This window comes from Artibeus jamaicensis, unplaced genomic scaffold (assembly GCF_021234435.1).
Source record: "Artibeus jamaicensis isolate MK-2021 breed Jamaican fruit bat unplaced genomic scaffold, CSHL_Jam_final contig_851, whole genome shotgun sequence".
Taxonomy (NCBI): domain Eukaryota; kingdom Metazoa; phylum Chordata; class Mammalia; order Chiroptera; family Phyllostomidae; genus Artibeus; species Artibeus jamaicensis.
The window spans coordinates 5108415-5127218 of NW_026521986.1; the positions used below are offsets into that span (position 1 = coordinate 5108415).

At 41.1% G+C, this 18804-nt stretch overlaps 1 protein-coding gene across 1 annotated transcript in view; it reads left to right on the forward strand.

Annotated features, from left to right (window-relative positions):
• Window positions 1–2819: 2819 nt before the first annotated feature.
• Window positions 2820–18804, forward strand: part of RHOJ (ras homolog family member J) — an 81013-nt gene continuing 65028 nt past the window's right edge. Inside the window, exon 1 of the mRNA XM_037126018.2 lies at window positions 2820–3505. Within this exon, the coding sequence (XP_036981913.2) occupies window positions 3259–3505 (247 nt within the window). The 5' untranslated portion in view covers window positions 2820–3258. The remainder of the gene's footprint in view (window positions 3506–18804) is intronic.

Sequence of the window (18804 nt, forward strand, 5' to 3'; positions counted from 1 at the left end):
GGGCCTGTGAACCAGAGTATCGAGGTTCGATTCCCAGTCAGGGCACATGCCTGGGTTGCAGGCCAGTTCCCAGCAGGGGATGCATGAGAGGCAACCAACCATACATTGATGTTTCTCTCCCACTCTTTCTCCTTCCCTTCCCCTCTCTTGAAAAATAAATAAATAAAATATTTTTTTAAAAAAAAGAAAAACCTTTAAAAAAAAGATTTATTCTCACATGGACAAAGCGATCCGTATAACGAGCAGGCTTTTAAAATTTTAACTTTTTTGCCATTTGTCTCAGAATGTCTCAAATGTTTTTCCCTATAAATATTCAGTTGGGGGCAACAGTAAGGATGACAACACAAGTTTGAGAAATACAGCCAACATTGTCAACAACCCTGACCCTTCGTAAACAATCCAGTCTGGCAGAGGCACCGATCCTTTGAAAAGACCCATAAGTGGCTGCAGCAAGTCTTCTTCCCTATAAACGTCCCTTCACTGTAGTCCACAGAGCCATCGGCACGGACGTAAACGTCTGTGTTTGATGGTGCAAGGTTTAGATTACACACAGATGTGGCAAAATTTCATCCAATCCAATTTCCCAATTTTTTCTTAGACCAAGTGGTCAGTGGGCTGGGGTGAATGCAGGAGTGCAGGCTGGGCAGCCATATCTGAGAACTCCGTATATGAACGGCGTATTGGCCCATGCCACATTTATTGCCTGATCTCAGGGACAAGGTCAAAGGCAGAACACCGTCAAAGGTCTGCCAAACACACGTCATCACATTGTGCTCAGAGTGGTCCTGTTCATGTCCAGAATGGGGTTAGGACACTGTCAGTCACTCCTTCACCTGCAGAGATGGCCTTGGCTGCCACTTTCACACATGAACCTATTTTCTAGAAGAAAAATCTAAGTCGTCAAATTGCAATTTCATTACCACTTATCCCAGTGTTTCAGGTAGGCTAGTTGAAAATACAATTATATAAATCTTATGCAGTTACGGGTGCCTTCAGGTGCTTCTGAATGGCAGTAAGCATAAACCATCCAACTTTCACACGGCTAACTCAGCCTCAACTAAATGAGCCCTGGTTTTCTAAACCACGTCCAATTGATTTCAGCTGTTCGCCAATACTTAGTTCTCTCCTTCCTGGCACATGGTAGGATTATACTTCTGACCCTACCTGCCGTACCTAGCAAGGGTATGTGACTTGCTTTACAACAAATGACAGCTGTGCCATCTCCAGAAGGAAGCACTGAAAGGCAGTGCCAACTCACCACATCAGTGTCTTCCTCTGCCACAGGGATCATCAATGTTCCCAATGTGGCTGCTCCATCGGCCTGAATGAAGGTGACAAAAGTACACAATCAGACATGTAAGCAAGAAATGCACATTATTCTGTATCACTGACCACTGGGAGCCACTTGTTATGGCAACATACGCTCGTAGATACACAATAACCTGACTGAGACACCAACCTTTTACAGGAAAGCTATCGGGACATTAAGGACTGTGGCAAATGTTACTATAATCCAAAACAGAAGAATCTGGGGACGGATTATTATCCAGTTGTATTATCCAGTAGCATATATATGTGGATAGAGAGAAAGACTTCTCTCCCACCCTCTCCACAATAAAAATAAATATGTAAATAAATCTTCAAATCAATTGGATAATAATCTGAATACTTAAAAAAAATCAGTACTCAAAAACTCAAAGACACAGAGTTCCCCCATCAAAAAAGGAGCTTGGCCCATTTGTCAAAGTCATTTGCAGAGTTCCACTTATTTTTTTTTTAAAGATTTTATTTATTTATCTTTAGAGGGTAAGGGAAGGAGAGAGGAAGAGAAATATCAATGTATGGTTGCTTCTCATGCGTCCCCTGCTGGGAACTGGCTTGCAACCCGGGCATGTGCCCTGACTGGGAATCGAACCAGGATCCTCTGGTTCACAGGCCCATGCTCAATCCACTGAACTACACCAGCCAGGGCCAGAGTTCCACTTTTTTACGACCAAGTACATTAAATGAGCACAGAGCTTAAAAGGGGCTTCATTTTGAGTGACCCAACAGACAAATCAATTAGCTGCCAACGGCTCCTTTGTAATCGAAGAGGGCCAGGCTGACCCAAGGGGATGGGACTAAACAAAAAGAGAACTGGCCAAGTAAAAGCAGCATTTGGGAGCCTAAAACAAACCAAGAAAGCCGTCCCACGCTCTCATTTCCAAGAGTAAGGGCGAGCCAAGCACACGTGTGTTTACTCACTAAAAAAAAGTTGCAAATGTCCCACATCTGATTGATTTCTTATGTGCTGTGACCATTAAAATGTTTGCGTCTGGAATACACATTTGTTTGAGCATTGCGCTCAACTGTGGCAACTTATAAACGTGATCACACATACTACACCTATGATGTATGTTTCCCTTGGAAACAATGAAACTGTGGGAGGTTGTTTTTTCTTTCTTGCAGGGAGGAAATGCTTACGTTTTCTCATTTAAGTATGTGAAGAACTGTCCATTTTTAATTTACAGAGCTTTTAACTGGTGGCTGAGTGAGGGATGATGTCATGTGTTATCCTGCATGGCTGGTGTGGTTCTCCCTGCTCACTTAAACCATTCCCCTGTTTCTGTGGCAGACAGCACTCCCCACTTTCCATCCTTTCGTCAGCCTCTTCCCAGCCAGCCACAGGCAAACAGCCTCCCAGTAGTGGATGAAACAGGAAGTCTGACAGCTTGAGTCTGCAGCGGGACCCCTAGTGTTTTCCCACTCCATGTCCTGGCAGCATTCCCCAGAAGTGCAAACACACACACACAGAGCTCCCATTGTTGCAGCCCACTGATCCTAATATGGAATGCAGCAGGAAACCCATGATTTCCTGACACTCCGCAAGCTGGAGGAAGCAAGGGGAAAACTCCATTTAAAAGCCCAGCTTTCCTCCATGTTAGATGTGAAGTGGAAAATGGGGAAGATTCAGCAAAATTCCACCGTGTCTTCAGCCAGGATGGAGAGGCGGAGAGCAGAGTGAAATCCTCAGGTTGCTGAAATTTCCAGACTTCCAGGAAGCCTCTAGAACTCCGTGAAAATGAGGGTTTCTGAACTCAATCTGATAGGGAAAAGGGACAGACCCTTTTAATAATTCTCCCAAGTGTATGTTACCTTTCTTCACCAGCATGGGAAGCGAGAGGGCATGTGCCAGTTGCCTCGGACAAGTCTGCATGGTCCCAGGTACCCAAAGTAAGGCAAAGTGATCTCAGATTGGCTGTGGCTTCCCACCGTTTCATGGGCTTTGGGAGAAGCAGGAGACTCAGCAACAGTAGCAGCACAGTCACAGCAGCTGGAGCCGCAAGAATGAACTGCAAAGAGGTAAATGACAGCAGCTGCAGCTGCGGTAGCAGTGAGGAGAAGAAGATGCTGAAGTGCGTGGTGGTCGGGGACGGCGCTGTGGGGAAAACCTGCCTGCTGATGAGCTACGCCAATGATGCCTTCCCAGAGGAGTACGTGCCCACTGTGTTTGACCACTATGCAGGTAAGAAAAGGTGAAGGCCTGTCCGGACACGCGGGGGGAGTGATGCAGGAGGCAACACCCCAACTGCACAGGGGCCTGGCTGATCTCTAATGTCAGTATCGGGTACAGGCCTGGTAAGACCCATGTAGCTTAGCTTAACATGCAGTCAAGGACTTCGCTGCAGTTATTACGAGAAAACTTTGTACATCAATCTGTAATGTAACACTTTTTCCACCCCCTTGAAACAAATGAATAATACTGGGGAAATACCCTGAGATGTCCTCTAGGCTTTAGGGCCAGAGATTTTACTCAACATGTGCCTGAGATCTATCAACTTTTTGTTGTGAACATTTTAAAATGTAGCATAATTGCATCATAGTTGTTTTTTAACAAAAAAAAAAACTCCACTAATCACACAGCTGGTGAAAGATGTGTTCATGCCACCACTTTCCTATACTCATCTCATGCCATTCATAAATGAAAATGCTGTGATTAATTAACATTCAAACTTTCGTTTTTCTGTAACAATCAGTTCTGTACCACTGTCCTTTAATTTCCCTGGGGTTGTGGGCAGGAGGAAAGTATTAAAAGAGTTTAAATATCTATTAGGCAATCTGTATCTTGAAGGAAAAAAAACATTTTTAATTGATAGGTTTTAAAAAGTAAAAATAAAAATTAAGTTGGAAACATTTTAAAGTACATCCTCAAAAGACAAAATTTGGGATAAAATATTTTAAAGTATGACAGTTGATATACCATAGTCATAACTTAATTCTTTCAGGCATATATATTTTCAAGTGTTCAAAAGTTTGTAGTATGACAGCTTATCAGTGTGATACCTTATCTAAATGTTTCCATTTTACTCTTCCTTTTTCTCCTAATTTCCAAAACAAACCTTATTAAATTTCTTAAAAGCAAGTTCATGAAGTTCTTCAGAAATCTGCAATAGCCTAGATTTTATAACTTTCTTTAACATAGTGATCAGCTTGGTGATCAGCTTGGATCCATAGAAATTGGAAGTTTTGTAAGAGGAAAATTTTCTTCACTTTGGCCTTAGGTCAGACTCAGCAAAGGGGAAATGGCCCACAGGAAACCTGTGCATGTGTTAGCTTTGGTATGTGGCCATTTGAAATTCTCTTTCTGCAGGAAGTAGCTTCTTTCCCAGAGCTAAACAATCACCTAAGCTCCCTCCTCCTCCCCCATTTACATGATTTGTGGCAATATTATGTAGCAGACAAGGAAAGAACCATACTATCCATTTCCCAGCAGGCTTTGCTATATTTGTAGAAATTAAGAGCAGATTTGAATACTGGCTCCTTTATGCTTTTCTAAAAATATAATGACTATGCCCAGAGAAGAATATTTTAATGAGAACAAAATAAAGAAAACAACAGGTAGGCTTTCACTTTAAGGGAAAAAATTAAATATGAAATTACAGAGTCTGCAATTTAAGAAGGTTATTAGGGTAGTTGACCTGTAAACATTTTAGCAAAGGCTATTTATTCTACACCCTCTTTCTGTCAAAAAAGGAAAACTGGCTGGTACCTAATTCCAAAAACTTTCAGATGAAAGCTAGAACCCCAAATCTACTGAAGGGAGAGGTTTCACGTGCTCTTGAAAATTACACATCCCATTTCCATCGACTGGGTGAACCAATTACACTGTAGTGTCACAAAGAGAATAAAACCAACTTTATAGGAGAAGTCAGGCTATTAAAAAATTAGAAATCCACCACCACTGGGGTCAAATTATGTCATATTTCAGTCATGTGCATACTTATTGTTACGAGCATCAGAGCTTCTTATAGATTTCAGCTACTCGATTTTAGCTCTCAGAAAATCACAGCCACTACACCCAAAGCAATAATTTGCACACAGTAGGCATTGTCAGGCATCACGGCTTCAACCTTGTACCCTTTTAAGTATGTGATCATTTCATGTGCTTTCAGTTAAGACTCTAGGGGAAATGAAGATGTGAGCCACATGCGTCTAGAATAGTAATGAAGTGAACATTTCCATCAACGAAGGGATCTCCTCCATCAGAAAGACTCTAGCTCCTTTTACCACCATCCTCTAAATATATGAGCCAAGTTTCTACATAGTCATGTGAGAATCTACAACCAACTATAAAAAATCAAATGCTGTCTTCTCCATGTAGAGAAGCAAAAAGTGTCCCGTACCTGGGTCCTACCAGACTATTCTGAAATGACAAGCTGTATGCAACTGGGTTACCAAGTCTTTAGAAAATTGCAGTTCAAGTTAAAGAGAGGTGTAATGTTTCACACTACCTGGCATTATGTTTCTATTTATTTTCTTACCATTTTTACCCACACTAAAATGTAAACTCCATGAGAGCAAGAACTATGTCTTATTCACAGTTCTATCACCACCTTCTAAAACAGAGCACAACATAGACTCTCAATACATAGATGGTGAGTGAATAAATGGGTTAGTATTTTTTTAATCATCTTCAGCCCTACAGTGTTGAGACACTTCCTGGTCCATTAAAACTCTAATGAATAAATGAACAAATTGCTGGTCCAATAGATATCTCTTTAGGAATGAACATATAAAAATATTTAATACATGTACTATATTTTTATCTACTTTGTTCACATATTAAATAATTATTTTCTCTCTATTGGAATTGTAATACATCATTGACTTTTCTTGACCTAAGTGGCCAATATCAAATCTATCAAACATGAAACTCTAAATGTGTACATTTCATTTGGTAATATGTGAGATGTACTCTAATTCTTCCACATATCCAAAAGCCTGCCTAAATTTTGGGTGGCATACTCAAACGCTTAAGTTCTTATATAAAGAGCATCTTCCACAGCAGCTCCAAGTTCAACTAAGGTCTAGGACTAAAAATGAGAGGCAGTAGGATGACTGTAGAAAGGGCCACTTATGCCTTTTGCAAGTGTACCTAAGGAATATCTATGTGCTCTGCTTCCTCCTCTCCAGGAAGACCAAAGATGCCCTCATAGCTGCTAGAGCTTTCACAGACTACCATAGAACCACCGCACTCCTCCATCCATTCTTTACCTTATCCTTATCTTTAGTGTTGAGTTTTGCGGCAGACCCTTCACTGAGAAAGTACTATGAATTAGTATTTCACATGACATGACAACAAAAGGACAGCACTTCCATTTTGAGCTTAGCCAGACTGCATGTTGAGTTAGACTACGCCAGTGGTTTGTATGTTTATGTGTATGGGTCTGTGAAATGATCCCACTCAGGTGAAGCCTGGGCAAGACGTACCTCCTGCACCATTTTCATCACCCTCAGAATGAGAGCTGATTTTGTCTGCAGTTCTTCTTTCTATCGCCCGTCCCTCCTAGAGGTTGTTGAGACCACCTGTGTTTGGGATATCATTTTTAAGTCACTACTTGCAAACTTAGGCTGCCTATGCAGCAAATTAACACAATTCATGGAAGAGGGAGTGCAGAATCTAGTTGCTCTATCAGCTGAGTGATACAAAAAGAGGTTTTCACACAGAGGTTAAAGTCAGTTCTAACTTTTTCCACCTCATTAAATGGTGATTGGTCCAAGGTTGACTAGATCACAACCTTAATGGTCAGAGCAGAGAGGGAGTCCAATTCACATGGGGAAAAAATAACATAAAAGAATAAAAAGTGAATAAAAACAAAGCTCCAGACCTATAATAGGTTGTGACATAGTCCTGCCCATGTGGGAATATTTACTCAGTAGTTTCTCTTTTGTTCTGTCTGAAGACACCTGAGAGTCTCTGAAGAATGGGTGAGATTCATTTTTTTGTAAGGCAAAACGCAACCCAAAACACAGTCTCTTGGGACTGTGAGATAGAGCACCAGGATTTTAACTTGAGACAAAAATATAAAAGATGTTTGTGAAAGAGGAGACAAGAGTGGGCCGGGGAATCATTCCCTCAGTCCCTTCTAAATGCAGTAACACATAAAACCCAGATTCACAGAGATCCAACCCCCCAGACTTCCTTTCTGAGGCAGTGTGTTGTGTGTCTAATGCTTTCTGGACTCTTAGAGATGACACCAAAGGTACAGAGGCAGGAATTACACAGAGTTCCTCCCACTGTCTCTACTGCACTGTGTGCGACAACAACCTAGTGTAGAGATTCCAGGGGTGGAAAGTAAACTCAGAAAGCAAAAGTATACTGCAGAGGTGAAAAGTTGTGACCTGCTTCTCTTAGATGTAAAAAAGAAGAAAAAAAAGAAAATTAAGTACCTGTGACCAGAGTGACCCAAGGAAAGCCATGCTCTCCTAGGTTAGAAACTGCATCTGCCATCCACAACCCTCCTGCATCCCAGCTGTAGCTGGCCGCAAACCAAGGCCCTGACCAATTCAGGCTGCAGAGGACAGGCTCCTGGTGACCAAGGCTTTGAGCTCCATGAGGCCTGGCTCCTTTCACTGTCTGGGCTAGGAAATGCTTCATAAATTTTACTACTTAACTGCCCATTTAGGTTGGGCTTCGGGTAAACAGTATTTTATTAGTGTGATAGCTTTCTCAAAATCTGCCATCTCTTTCTCTTCTTGTGAGTCGAACAGCAAATTTGGCTCAGAGAGCATTCTGTACAGTGGGTGTCTGTTTTTGGATAGAGGTGGCCTGGTCTACAAAGGCAGCATGAAGGTGGACAACACACAAAGGGCCTCTCAGGAAAGGACAGGGAAGAAAATGCAGCAGAAACCTTCTGCCTCATCAATCATGAGCACAAGGTCACAGGGATGTAGGACACCCTACCCTCTGTGTAAGGACATGGGTTCTGATAAGGCAGAAAATTTACCTTCCCACAAACAAAAAGACACACCACCCTTTGGGTTAGTTCACAGAACCCAAATAGTTAATTTTCTGGGTGTGACACAGGATAAATCCCATCATAAATTCAGTAGGGACCATCTGTGAGTCATAGAGGGCTGGCGTCATTGCTGAATACTCAGAACTTTTTGGATGTGTTCAATCTTCACAAAACAAAAAGAGCTGATTCATGTGTGAATTCACTCAGCATTTTGTCTTGGTTCACAATACAGCTTTTATTTAGGGTGTTATTCAGTCCCAATCTCATTATGAGGTAGTATTAATTATGACACTCACATGCCACAAAAATGTGTATTAACAACAATAACAGCTATGCACCTCCACAGCCTGCCAGGCACATTTATATTTTCGTATATCAATTCATTGCCTCCTCGTGATGATTCCATGAGCTCCTATTATTTTCCCAATTTTACTAATGAGAAAATTGAGGTACAAAGACATTTTCCAATTCTCCCAAGGTTAAGTACCTAGTAATGGAGGAAGTGAAGATCTTAAAATAGTAACAAACATTTAAGCAGTGTATGGGTTTTAGCTAATAACACTAATCACAAAGCCAGTGTTGGCCAGGGTACACCAACTTGCTATAACACATAGCAACATGTGACCCAAACGTGTGAGGGGTTAACACCATGGTAGGGTGTCCCTTGAGCATCTTATGGTCCTGAGCAGCTATTCATGTCAGTGAGGCTGCTTTCTTCCACGTGGTCTTTTAGGAATGTGGGTTCCTTCCACCTCATGGCCCTGCTGTCCCCCAGGATGTCACAGTTATCTGCATCCAACCAGACTAATGAGAAAGAAAATGGAAAAATTTGAGTGGAAAGTTTTATGGGTTAGGTCTGGAAGTGACAGACATCATTTCTAGTCACACTCCACAGGTGATAACTTATTGACAAGGCCACACCGCACCCTAGGTGAGGCTGGGGAATGAAGCCTGCCTACATGGCCAAAAGAAGGAAGAATGGATTTTGACGGAAACCAGCCATCTCTGTCTGCATGGTCACTAGCCACCAAATATCCTTGTATACCTTTTCCCTCATGTAAAACAAATTCACCTTGTTCCTAAGAGGAAATGCACAGGGTCCCATTCTGTCACTGAAGCAGGTCAAAGTCTGGCGTCTGCAAGTGACACATTGTCCTTTCCATCCGATGGAGATATGGCTCCTTATGGTCCCACAGAAGACTAATTATCTGCCCTATATGCACCATCACCTCTTGGACATCAATAGAATGGGCACAGGATAACCAAAATACTCAACTCCCCGTTCAGGACTGGAAAGAATGAGACACCTGGCAATAACAGGCTCCTGGTGGCAAACCCACCTCTTCCCTGGCAGTGGGGAAAGTCTCTTGAATTAATCCCAATGGTGTTCTTTAGGAGGAATCCCTTCATCCATCACTGTTGACTGTCCCCAGCGAGACTCTCTGGGAGGCTTTCCTTCCTCGCCCATTATGGTCTAGGACTCACATCTGCATTGGGCCTTTGAGGGTATGTCTCCGTGGGAGCTGCACAACTTCAGAGCCCGTCTCTTACTTGTGCAGTTTGGGGGGCTCATGTGGTTGTTTTTACTATAGTCCTAAGTACATTTAGTCCAAGCTTGATGTTTCTTTGGAAATACAACTCTCTCCAAAACTCACTGGGCTTCTGGTAAGTTCCTGGTGTCAGGAACCACACCCAAAACTGAAGTGTGTCTTTCGTACACATATTTCTTAAACACGCTCCATTCGTCTGCTTCCTCTGGCCAAATCAACAATAGGTATCTGGAGGCCACAGGAAACAGTAGGCTTGATGGGAGGATGATAGGCTGGATCTCATCTTTGACACAGAGATGAGTCTCCTGTTTAAAGGGGGAAATGAACATTTGTTGCTCAAATCTTCTCTTTATTGTATTCCCTATTTGTGGGATCCAGAAATAATCAATTTTCTAACTCTGAAAGTCCATTAATATGTGTTCTACCAACCCCTGCTTTAAAAACAACAAATTCAGCTCTTTCTTTCAACATCTGGCTAAACACAATAATTCTGGCATTTCCCAGTCTTTTCTTTGAGTACAATAGAATCTGTAAACTAGGTTCACCTTCCAGGTTTCACAGAAAAGAGTTTTGCAGAACAGTTCTCCACAGTATGACATAGATCTCTATCTTCCCAGCCTGTTCTGCTTTTTGTGTGCTTTTTTTTAACCACCTACCACTTAATGGCTAAGCCAAAACTTTTTAAAGGTTTTTTAAATGATGGCAGCTCACCAGATAGGGTAGGATGTTGTAACAGACAGATTCAAATACACAGTGATTTAAACTATTAGAATTCTATTTCTTAGAACCTGAGACATGGAAACGTGGAATAGACTGATAGCTACGGGAGGGGAGGGGGGGATGGTGAAAGGAAGGGAAGGGATTAGTCAAGAACATGTATGAATGACTCATGGACATGTACAACAGAGAGGGGGTTGACTGTGGGAGAGAGGGTGGGCTGGGTGGAGTAGGGCAAAAGGGAAAAATTGGGACAACCGTAATAGAATGAACAATAAAAAAAAATAAAGTAGAAAAAAAAGAATTCTATTTCTTGCCATATGACAAACCTGAGGAAGATTCATATTGGTGAGATGGTTTGTTCCAAGTGGTCATTCATAGGTCAGTTTTTTCTGTCTTGTGACTCTGCTCTTGCCTGGGACTTTGTGGTGCCCTGTATGTAGACAGCGGAAGATGAAAGACTATGGTAGAGAGACGGCACCGAGTGGTGCATGGGCCAGGTCCACAAGTAGCATACACCAGTCCTGTTCACATTTCACTGGAGGGGAGTTAGACCCTCGGCCACACATAATTTTAAGAGAGATTGACTATATGCCCAAAGAGAGGACATATTTTTACAGATTTTATGTTAAACACAATAGACCCACATAAACAACGCAAACTGCCCGAGGCACCACATGTAGTTAGGTGTTACTCAACTACAAATGGCATGCCTGTATTCTTCAGTTCACCAGTCATTGGAAACACCTGCTTGTTAAAAATGCAGATTCTCTGCTCCACGCCAAGGCTGATGTACTAGGCCCACTAAGAAAAAGAGCTGTAAATATAAACTTCTACAAGCACCTTAGCATTTCTGATCAGATGAAACTCCCATGTTATAGTTCAAAGCCATTTGGATATCGTAAGTTCACATAGTTTGATCTAATGTCATTTAGCAAGTTCAGAAAAACCTTCTTTATGCTAAAACAGTGCCTATAAATCAAGTTAAGAGGAACAATTCTATAATCAATCATCAATCAGTAAAAAGCAATTTAAAATACATACATATAATTTCTTGACTTGGTAGTTTCTAACAGGAGAAATTGTGTCAAACTGGAAGAGGCCTTCAGAGCTGCTCAAAAACAGCTAGCAAATGCCTCCATGAGGAACCACAGTGCTTGGCAATAATGTCTGTACCCACATCTTGGGGGTCCCCCCTATGGAAGGGGGGACCCTGGAAGAAAGAGAACATACGATGCTGAGAACCAGAGAGAGTTGGGAGAAGGCTAGTGTGAGAAGGGGAGAGGAGCCTTGGAGACTCAGCAGAGAGATAAGTGGGGACTGCAGACCACAGCAGCAGGCAAACGTGGGTGCACCAAGCACACGCTGCTGGGAGAAAAGCCTCAGTCACGATTAGCAAAGCTTCATAAGCATGAATGGCTGTTGGCTGACCCTGCTGTCTGTATAACAATAATCAGCATGACTGTAAGACCTTCAGAAGGGTCACTGAAGGAAATCAGAGAACACCTACTCTCTGAAGCAAAGGAGTTTTTAAAAACAGGAAAGAGCCTGGAATCCTTGGGATGATTTGGTACATCTCTGTCTTGGACGCTGTTATCGTTCTTCCATATCCATCCAGCTCTATGATTGAGAAATGAACAAAAACATCTGTTCCCCTTCTGCAAATCCCTCTGTTCTTCATGCTTCGGGGAAAGGGAGAAAAAAACAAAAAATGGAAAGTCGCCTAAAATTCAGTTTCTCAGAGTCCAAAAAGTTTGTACTTGGACTAGAATCTGGTTCCTGAAAGAGATAGCACGTAAACTGTGGAAGCAGCAGAAATTTCATAACTGGGACTAAGGCACCTTTATCTGAACAGCCAACCAACAAGCACCCTTGGTAGTGGGGACCAAGCCCTCCTTTGGAGTCTCTCCATCTGTTTTAAAACAAATTAGAAAATTGGACAAAACTGCAGTGATGTTTACATTTTATAAATAAAAATAGTAAGTAGCTAATTATTTAATGTGTCAAGCCCTGTGTTACTGTTGCTATCTTTCTTGAGCCTCACATTATCTCCAGGGAGTAAGTATCTTCACTTTACGGACAAGACACTGAAGCTCAGAGAGGTAACTGGTCAACCATCACATAGCCAAGTGGCAGAAGTGACATTCAACTCTACCTGGTTCAGATGGTATCTCCTCAGTGAGGCCAGACCACCCTGATTAAATTGGGCTCCCTTTCAAAACCTGCTTATTTCCTCTGTAGTTATTATCTTGTTTATTTAATTGCTCATTGCTTGTCTCCTCCTAGAATGTACACTTCATGAAGGCAAAGCTCTTTCTGTCTCATTTACTCTCATGTCCCCATTGCCTGGGAAAGAGCCACAGCAGACACCCAGAAATGTCTACTGGATAAATGACTGACTGACTGACAAATGAATGAGCAGATGAAGGACATCCAAGCATCTCAGAGTCTTAGCCACTACACTATACTGAAGTTAAGCGCCCTGTGTAAAGTGTGAACATAACTTTCTATGTTGACTTTGACCCTCCCACATCCTAAAAGGATATATTCTAAACATCATGAACATACATTCAGAAATACTGTATCAGCTTTGTTTAGAATGGATAAAACAATTTCACTTTTCTAGGAAAAAAATTCCAAAATGTTTTGCTTCTAAAACTTCCAAATTTCATGTAAGTCATGATACCATAAAAGTCCTAGAGGAGAGCATAGGCAGAAAAATCTGAGATATTCCATGCAGCAATATTTACACCAATATGTTCCCTAGAGAAAGGGACACAAAGCAAAGAATAAGCAAATGGGACCTCAACATGTGGTGGACTCCGGCCAGCAGAGTCCGCCTGTTGTGGCTGACGACAAGAATGAATGCACAGGTGACAGCAATCCTGTGGAGAAAAGGGGAACAGCACGGCTACTCCCTCAAGAGGAGAGTGTCCCGACCCCTGCCTAGACAGGCTTTTATTGTTTTCCTCGGGTCTTACATCAGAGAAAGATTTATTATCTGTTACATAGAATGTTATTGTCTACACTTTAGGTACAATCAAGGAAATGAAAATAACATGCAGAGGGGAATGGTGATTAGCTGATTAGCTCTGTCCTTGGGAAAGTTCACACAGGCTTTGGATATTACCTTGAAGATAGACAATACACATTTGTTGTTTTAGACCAAGGTGATGGAGTTTTAGCAAGAGTAAGCCATAACAGTCTGTACGCATTTTCTAGGCCCGATTCCCATGAGAAAATTTGGTTTGAGGGTCTGGCTTCTGCCCACCACTTCACTTCTGTAGGTTTTCCATACAGAGCTGAGTCACATTTGCCAGACTAAAACAAACCGGTCCCCTACACATCAAATTAAAAAGTTTCTGCATGGCTAAAGAAAACAGCATTTAAATGAAAAAAGAACTAACTGTACGGGAAAACATATTTGCCAATGATACCTCAGACAAGGGTTTGATCTCCAAAACATATAAAGAACTCACACAAGTCCACTCCAGGAAGTCAAAAAACCCAATTAAAAAATGGGCAAAGGACCTAAACAGACATTTCTCCAAGGAGGACATACAGAGGGCCCAGAAACATATGAAACAATGCTCAGCATCACTAGCCATCAGAGAAATGCAAATTAAACCACAGTGAGATACCACTTCACACCAGTGAGAATGGACATCATAAACAAAGAAACAAACAACAAGTGTTGGAGAGAATGTGAAGAAAAGGGAACCCTGGTGCACTGTTGGTGGGAATGCAGACTGGTACAGCCACTGTGGAAAACAGTGTGGAATTTCCTCAGAAAACTAAAAATGAAACTGCCTTCTGACCCAGCAATTCCACTGCTGGGATTTTATCTTAAGAACCCTGAAACACCAATCCAAAAGAACCCTATGCACCCCAATATTTATAGTAGCAGCACAATTTACAATAGCCAAGTGCTAGAAGCAACCTCAGTGCCCATCAGTAAATGAATGGGCCAAAAAACTATGGTACATTTACATGATGAATACTACGCAGCAGAAAGAAAGAAGGAGCTCCTACATTTTGTGACAGTATGGATGGAACTGGAGAGCATTGTGCTAAGTGAAATAAGCCAGGCAGCGAAAGACAAATACCACATGGTTTCACCTTTAAGTGGAACCTAATTAACAAACAAGCAAGCAAAATATAACCACAGACATTGAAATTAAGAACAAACTGACAGTAACCAGAAGGGAGCTGGGGTCAGATAATGGAGGCAAAACAACTATAAAGGGCACATGGACAAAACCCAGGGGTTAGGCGTGGAATCAGGGGAGGGAGATGGGAATGGCTGGAGTGGGGCATGGAGTGGTGGTGGAAAAGGCAGACAACTGTACTTGACCAACAATAAAATAAAATAAAAGCTACTACTAAAAAAACTTCCAAGTTTCAAACTTGTGAATACTGAATGATTTAACTAGGTTTCTCTCCCCACCACATACTACAGGCAAAAAAGAAAATTTAATTTCATAAAGCATGTACTGTATAACTTTTTTCAAATAATGAGGAAAAACAGGAAGTCAATAATCTCCTTAATGTATATTAGGTATAAACCTCTTAAGAATTATGAATGATGATTACAAATTGCAACCCACTCATTTGCTAGCAAGTGGACTTTCAGCTGGTATGCTTGCAAGAAATTCAATGAACATGTTCATATATATTAATAATGGGGCACTTTATACTTGTCAAAGTGAGAGTTGTTAGGGGAAAATGGCCATGCTTTCTCTCCCCTCTGTTCATATTGGATTAGCTTGCACTACGGGTCCTACATGCTGCTTTCTTCAACTAAAAGTAATTTCATGTGACAATTGCAGTAGTTCAAGTTGATCAATAAAAGGCTTAAGAATTTTCAATAACAGGTTTTAACCAAACTTTTCAAAAGAGACAGAGAGTTAATGTTCAATATTAAGTATCAGTATTAGGCACTAACTTTGCTATAGAGATTTTACTCTACCCATTTAATTCATTTACCATCCTAATAACTCTCCATACCATCCTCCCTTTTAGGTAAATTGAATCTATCAGACTGAAAATTAAAGCCACTTCCTCTGTCTGAAGTCTAACAAAGCTGGACAAACCCTCATTATTATCCACAGGATAATGGGTCTTAATGTATTTGAAGACCGAGGAAATTTTCATCCTTGTCATCCTCAGATAATACAGACATCCAGATGTTTCCACCTCCCGTTAAATATATTTCTTGTTCTTTCCCCATTTTTATGGGCCATTTCTCATTAATTCACTTCAAGTCAATCATAAACAAGTTATCTTTCAAATCCACAACCAGCACACAATAGCTTTTGTAATTTTTCTTTCAGTAGGAGTAGTTAGGTGCAGTCCTAACAGGATGTGGAAGTCTAGACTACATAATCCTTTTGAATACCACTATCTTATCTATTACCCTCTTGTTATTAGAAAATTAATGTGTTCTTAAGTTGACACATGTTTTGGTATTACAGGAAGCATGCTGGTCCCTGTGGTTACCATAGATCACTGTGTTTTATTGTGCTGAGTACTCACCCTGCCTCTGTAACAGATAAGCTAGTCTTACAAGGATTTAGGATACAGTAGACTACAAATCATTCTGACTGACTTTTATATTTCATTCACTTCCTACCAGTTAACACATTAAAAGCTTCTTAAGAGTTGTGCGCACCAGCCAAACATCCTACTTAGCAACTTCACCAATGATCACAGATTCAACTCCAGTTTCACAGAAAGGAAAGGCCCAGTGTCATCTAGAACTCAGTGGGTTATTCTGGACACAGAAAGAAATCTTAGATGCCAAGCTATAAAAAACCCTGAAGTATCTACAAAAGGTCCTAATTTATTTTAGACCCTACTATATATTACCAACTAACCTGAAGTAATTTACACAGTAAAGGAGATGACTTCACATTGTGTCTGTTTATACATGTGGGTTCTCAAGTCGTCTCCAAAATGTTCACTGATATCCAAGTGTTAGAGCTTACAGTAGTGGGGAGGATATGGAAGGGTCAGAAAAATAGATTAATCAATGTGTAGCCTCCAAATGATCCACACAACATCTGGGAATGCATTTTATTTGCTTTTACTGTAACAAGGAGCCACCAAGTCCATTGTAGATTTCCTATCTTACCTCTTCACTGCCTCCACTTTCCCAGATTTTACCACGTCATGAACAGTTTAGAAGCCTTTGCCTGTGAAATGAGGAAGGGGTTTCTGTTCCACTGACAGAGATGTTTCATTCCACTTCCACGGCCAAAGTCTCATTACTTTCACAAATCCTGCAATTAACTCAGAGCCCAGAGAAAAAGAGCACCAGGTGGAGCAGTTTGAGGGTGAGAAGAATCAGCCCACAGATGATCCATCTGGTACATCAGAAGTTGTTCACATTTTCTCTCTCTTTGTAAAAGGGCACCAACAACCTTTAAGCAAAGTAATTGAAAATGGTGACTGCAGAAAATTTAATGAACATTTTTTTCTTTTTGTGGTTCTTAAAATTGAAAATCTGCTATTGAAAGATAGATGACATATTCAAGAAAGACACTCACTAAAATTGTTTTTGCTTTTACTTAGTCTTTTCACGTTCTCTATGTTCTTTTTTTTTTTTTTGTAAGGGTCCTAAACTTGTTTCGGTGTGAACATGAGTTTTCCCTCCCTCCTAGGTCCCTTTATCTGGTGAATTCTATAAGAAAGAGAGGCCCCTCTTTTAAAAGACAGGCGCTGGTGTATTAACTTGACAAGCAGCCCCTGATTATCCAAATTTAATACTAATACCATTTAAATGCCATCCTTTATTAAGGGAAAAACTTAAGAAATATTTTAATGGTATATGTGAGAATCACAATAACTCAGTTATGGAAATTACACTGTGATGTAAGAGGAATGAAGAAGGGCTGAATATTTCTTCCTTGGTGAATTAATCAGTGATTCAGAAGGAATAATCCAAGTCTACCCTTGAGCAATGTCTATCAAATTTATGGGAAGAGAAAATGAAGTAAATTTTTTCTGTGTGCTTCTTCAAGGAGCCTCAAATCCTTATACTTTGCCACTAGAATCACAAAAGGATCCTTTCTTCAGTACAGACAACATTCCTCCTCTATTACTCTCTAAATTTCTGCTTTTTTTTCCCCTTGTTTTACTACCAAGTCTCAGAAACAAAAAGATTATATTGCAGGGATGAAGACCAGCAGAGGAAATACCTTGTCCCTGGGGTCCCTGATGAGGTAACTCCAGCTCACTCCACAAAAGAGGTGCTGTTTAAAAGCAGGAGCTGCCTGGGGACCTGTCCCTCTGAGTCAGCACAGGCACGTAACAGGAGACAGCCGGTCATCCCTAGAAGAGAGAGGGAGAGGAAGAGGGAGAGGGAGAGGGACAGAGACAGGGACAGGGACAGGGAGAGGGAGAGAGGCAGAGGCAGAGAGACAGAGAAAGAAGGCAGGATGCATGCACATATTAATCTATTCCTGGGGTATTTCCCTTACACAACTCTGCTCTTCCAGCTTAGGGCTCAGTCTCATCCCTATGAAATGATTTCAACATGTTTCACTTGTTTTTAAGAGAAGGTGGTATTACCCATAAACCCACTTTAAAAGTTTCTAGTTTCACCTTATAGTTCAATTTTACTCTATGTTGAGTACCTCTAAAAATATCTTGCTGAGCAAATTTATCATCACTATAACTCTAACATGAAATTTTGCACTGAAAGCAAGTATCTAGGAAATAACCCTTCTTCTTGGTAACAACGTTGTGAGGTTCCTTGGATAATGAATCTGTATTAGCCAAACATCTCTAAGAAATTACATATCCTATAATGTGCGTGAAAGTATTTCGTGTGCTAGAAAACACTATCAAATGTTATTTTTTATTAGTAATAAATCACTTTATTCATTAAAGGCACTACAAGTGTAGAATGACATAAGATGTAATTAACCACAAGGTACAGCAAAGGCATAAAACCAAACATAGCCTCTTTCTCCAGGACTGAGTCTCCAGGAATGCAGTTAATCCTTATTTGTTCCTTCACATGTGTCTAAGCAATGTGGATTCATGAGTGCCAAAAGCAGGGCTCAGAACCAGAGGTCTCTGCTTCGTGTCCTGTAACTCGTGCATGCAGGCTGCTTGTGCCTTTTATGGGTGGAATGACTCAGAACTGTTGGCATTATCTCCGCAGCAGATGTGGGGAGGGGTGTGGGGGTCTCCACAGCTCAAATCATCCAGCTGTAGTACCAGAGAAATCGTTTCTAATCAAGCATGTAAAT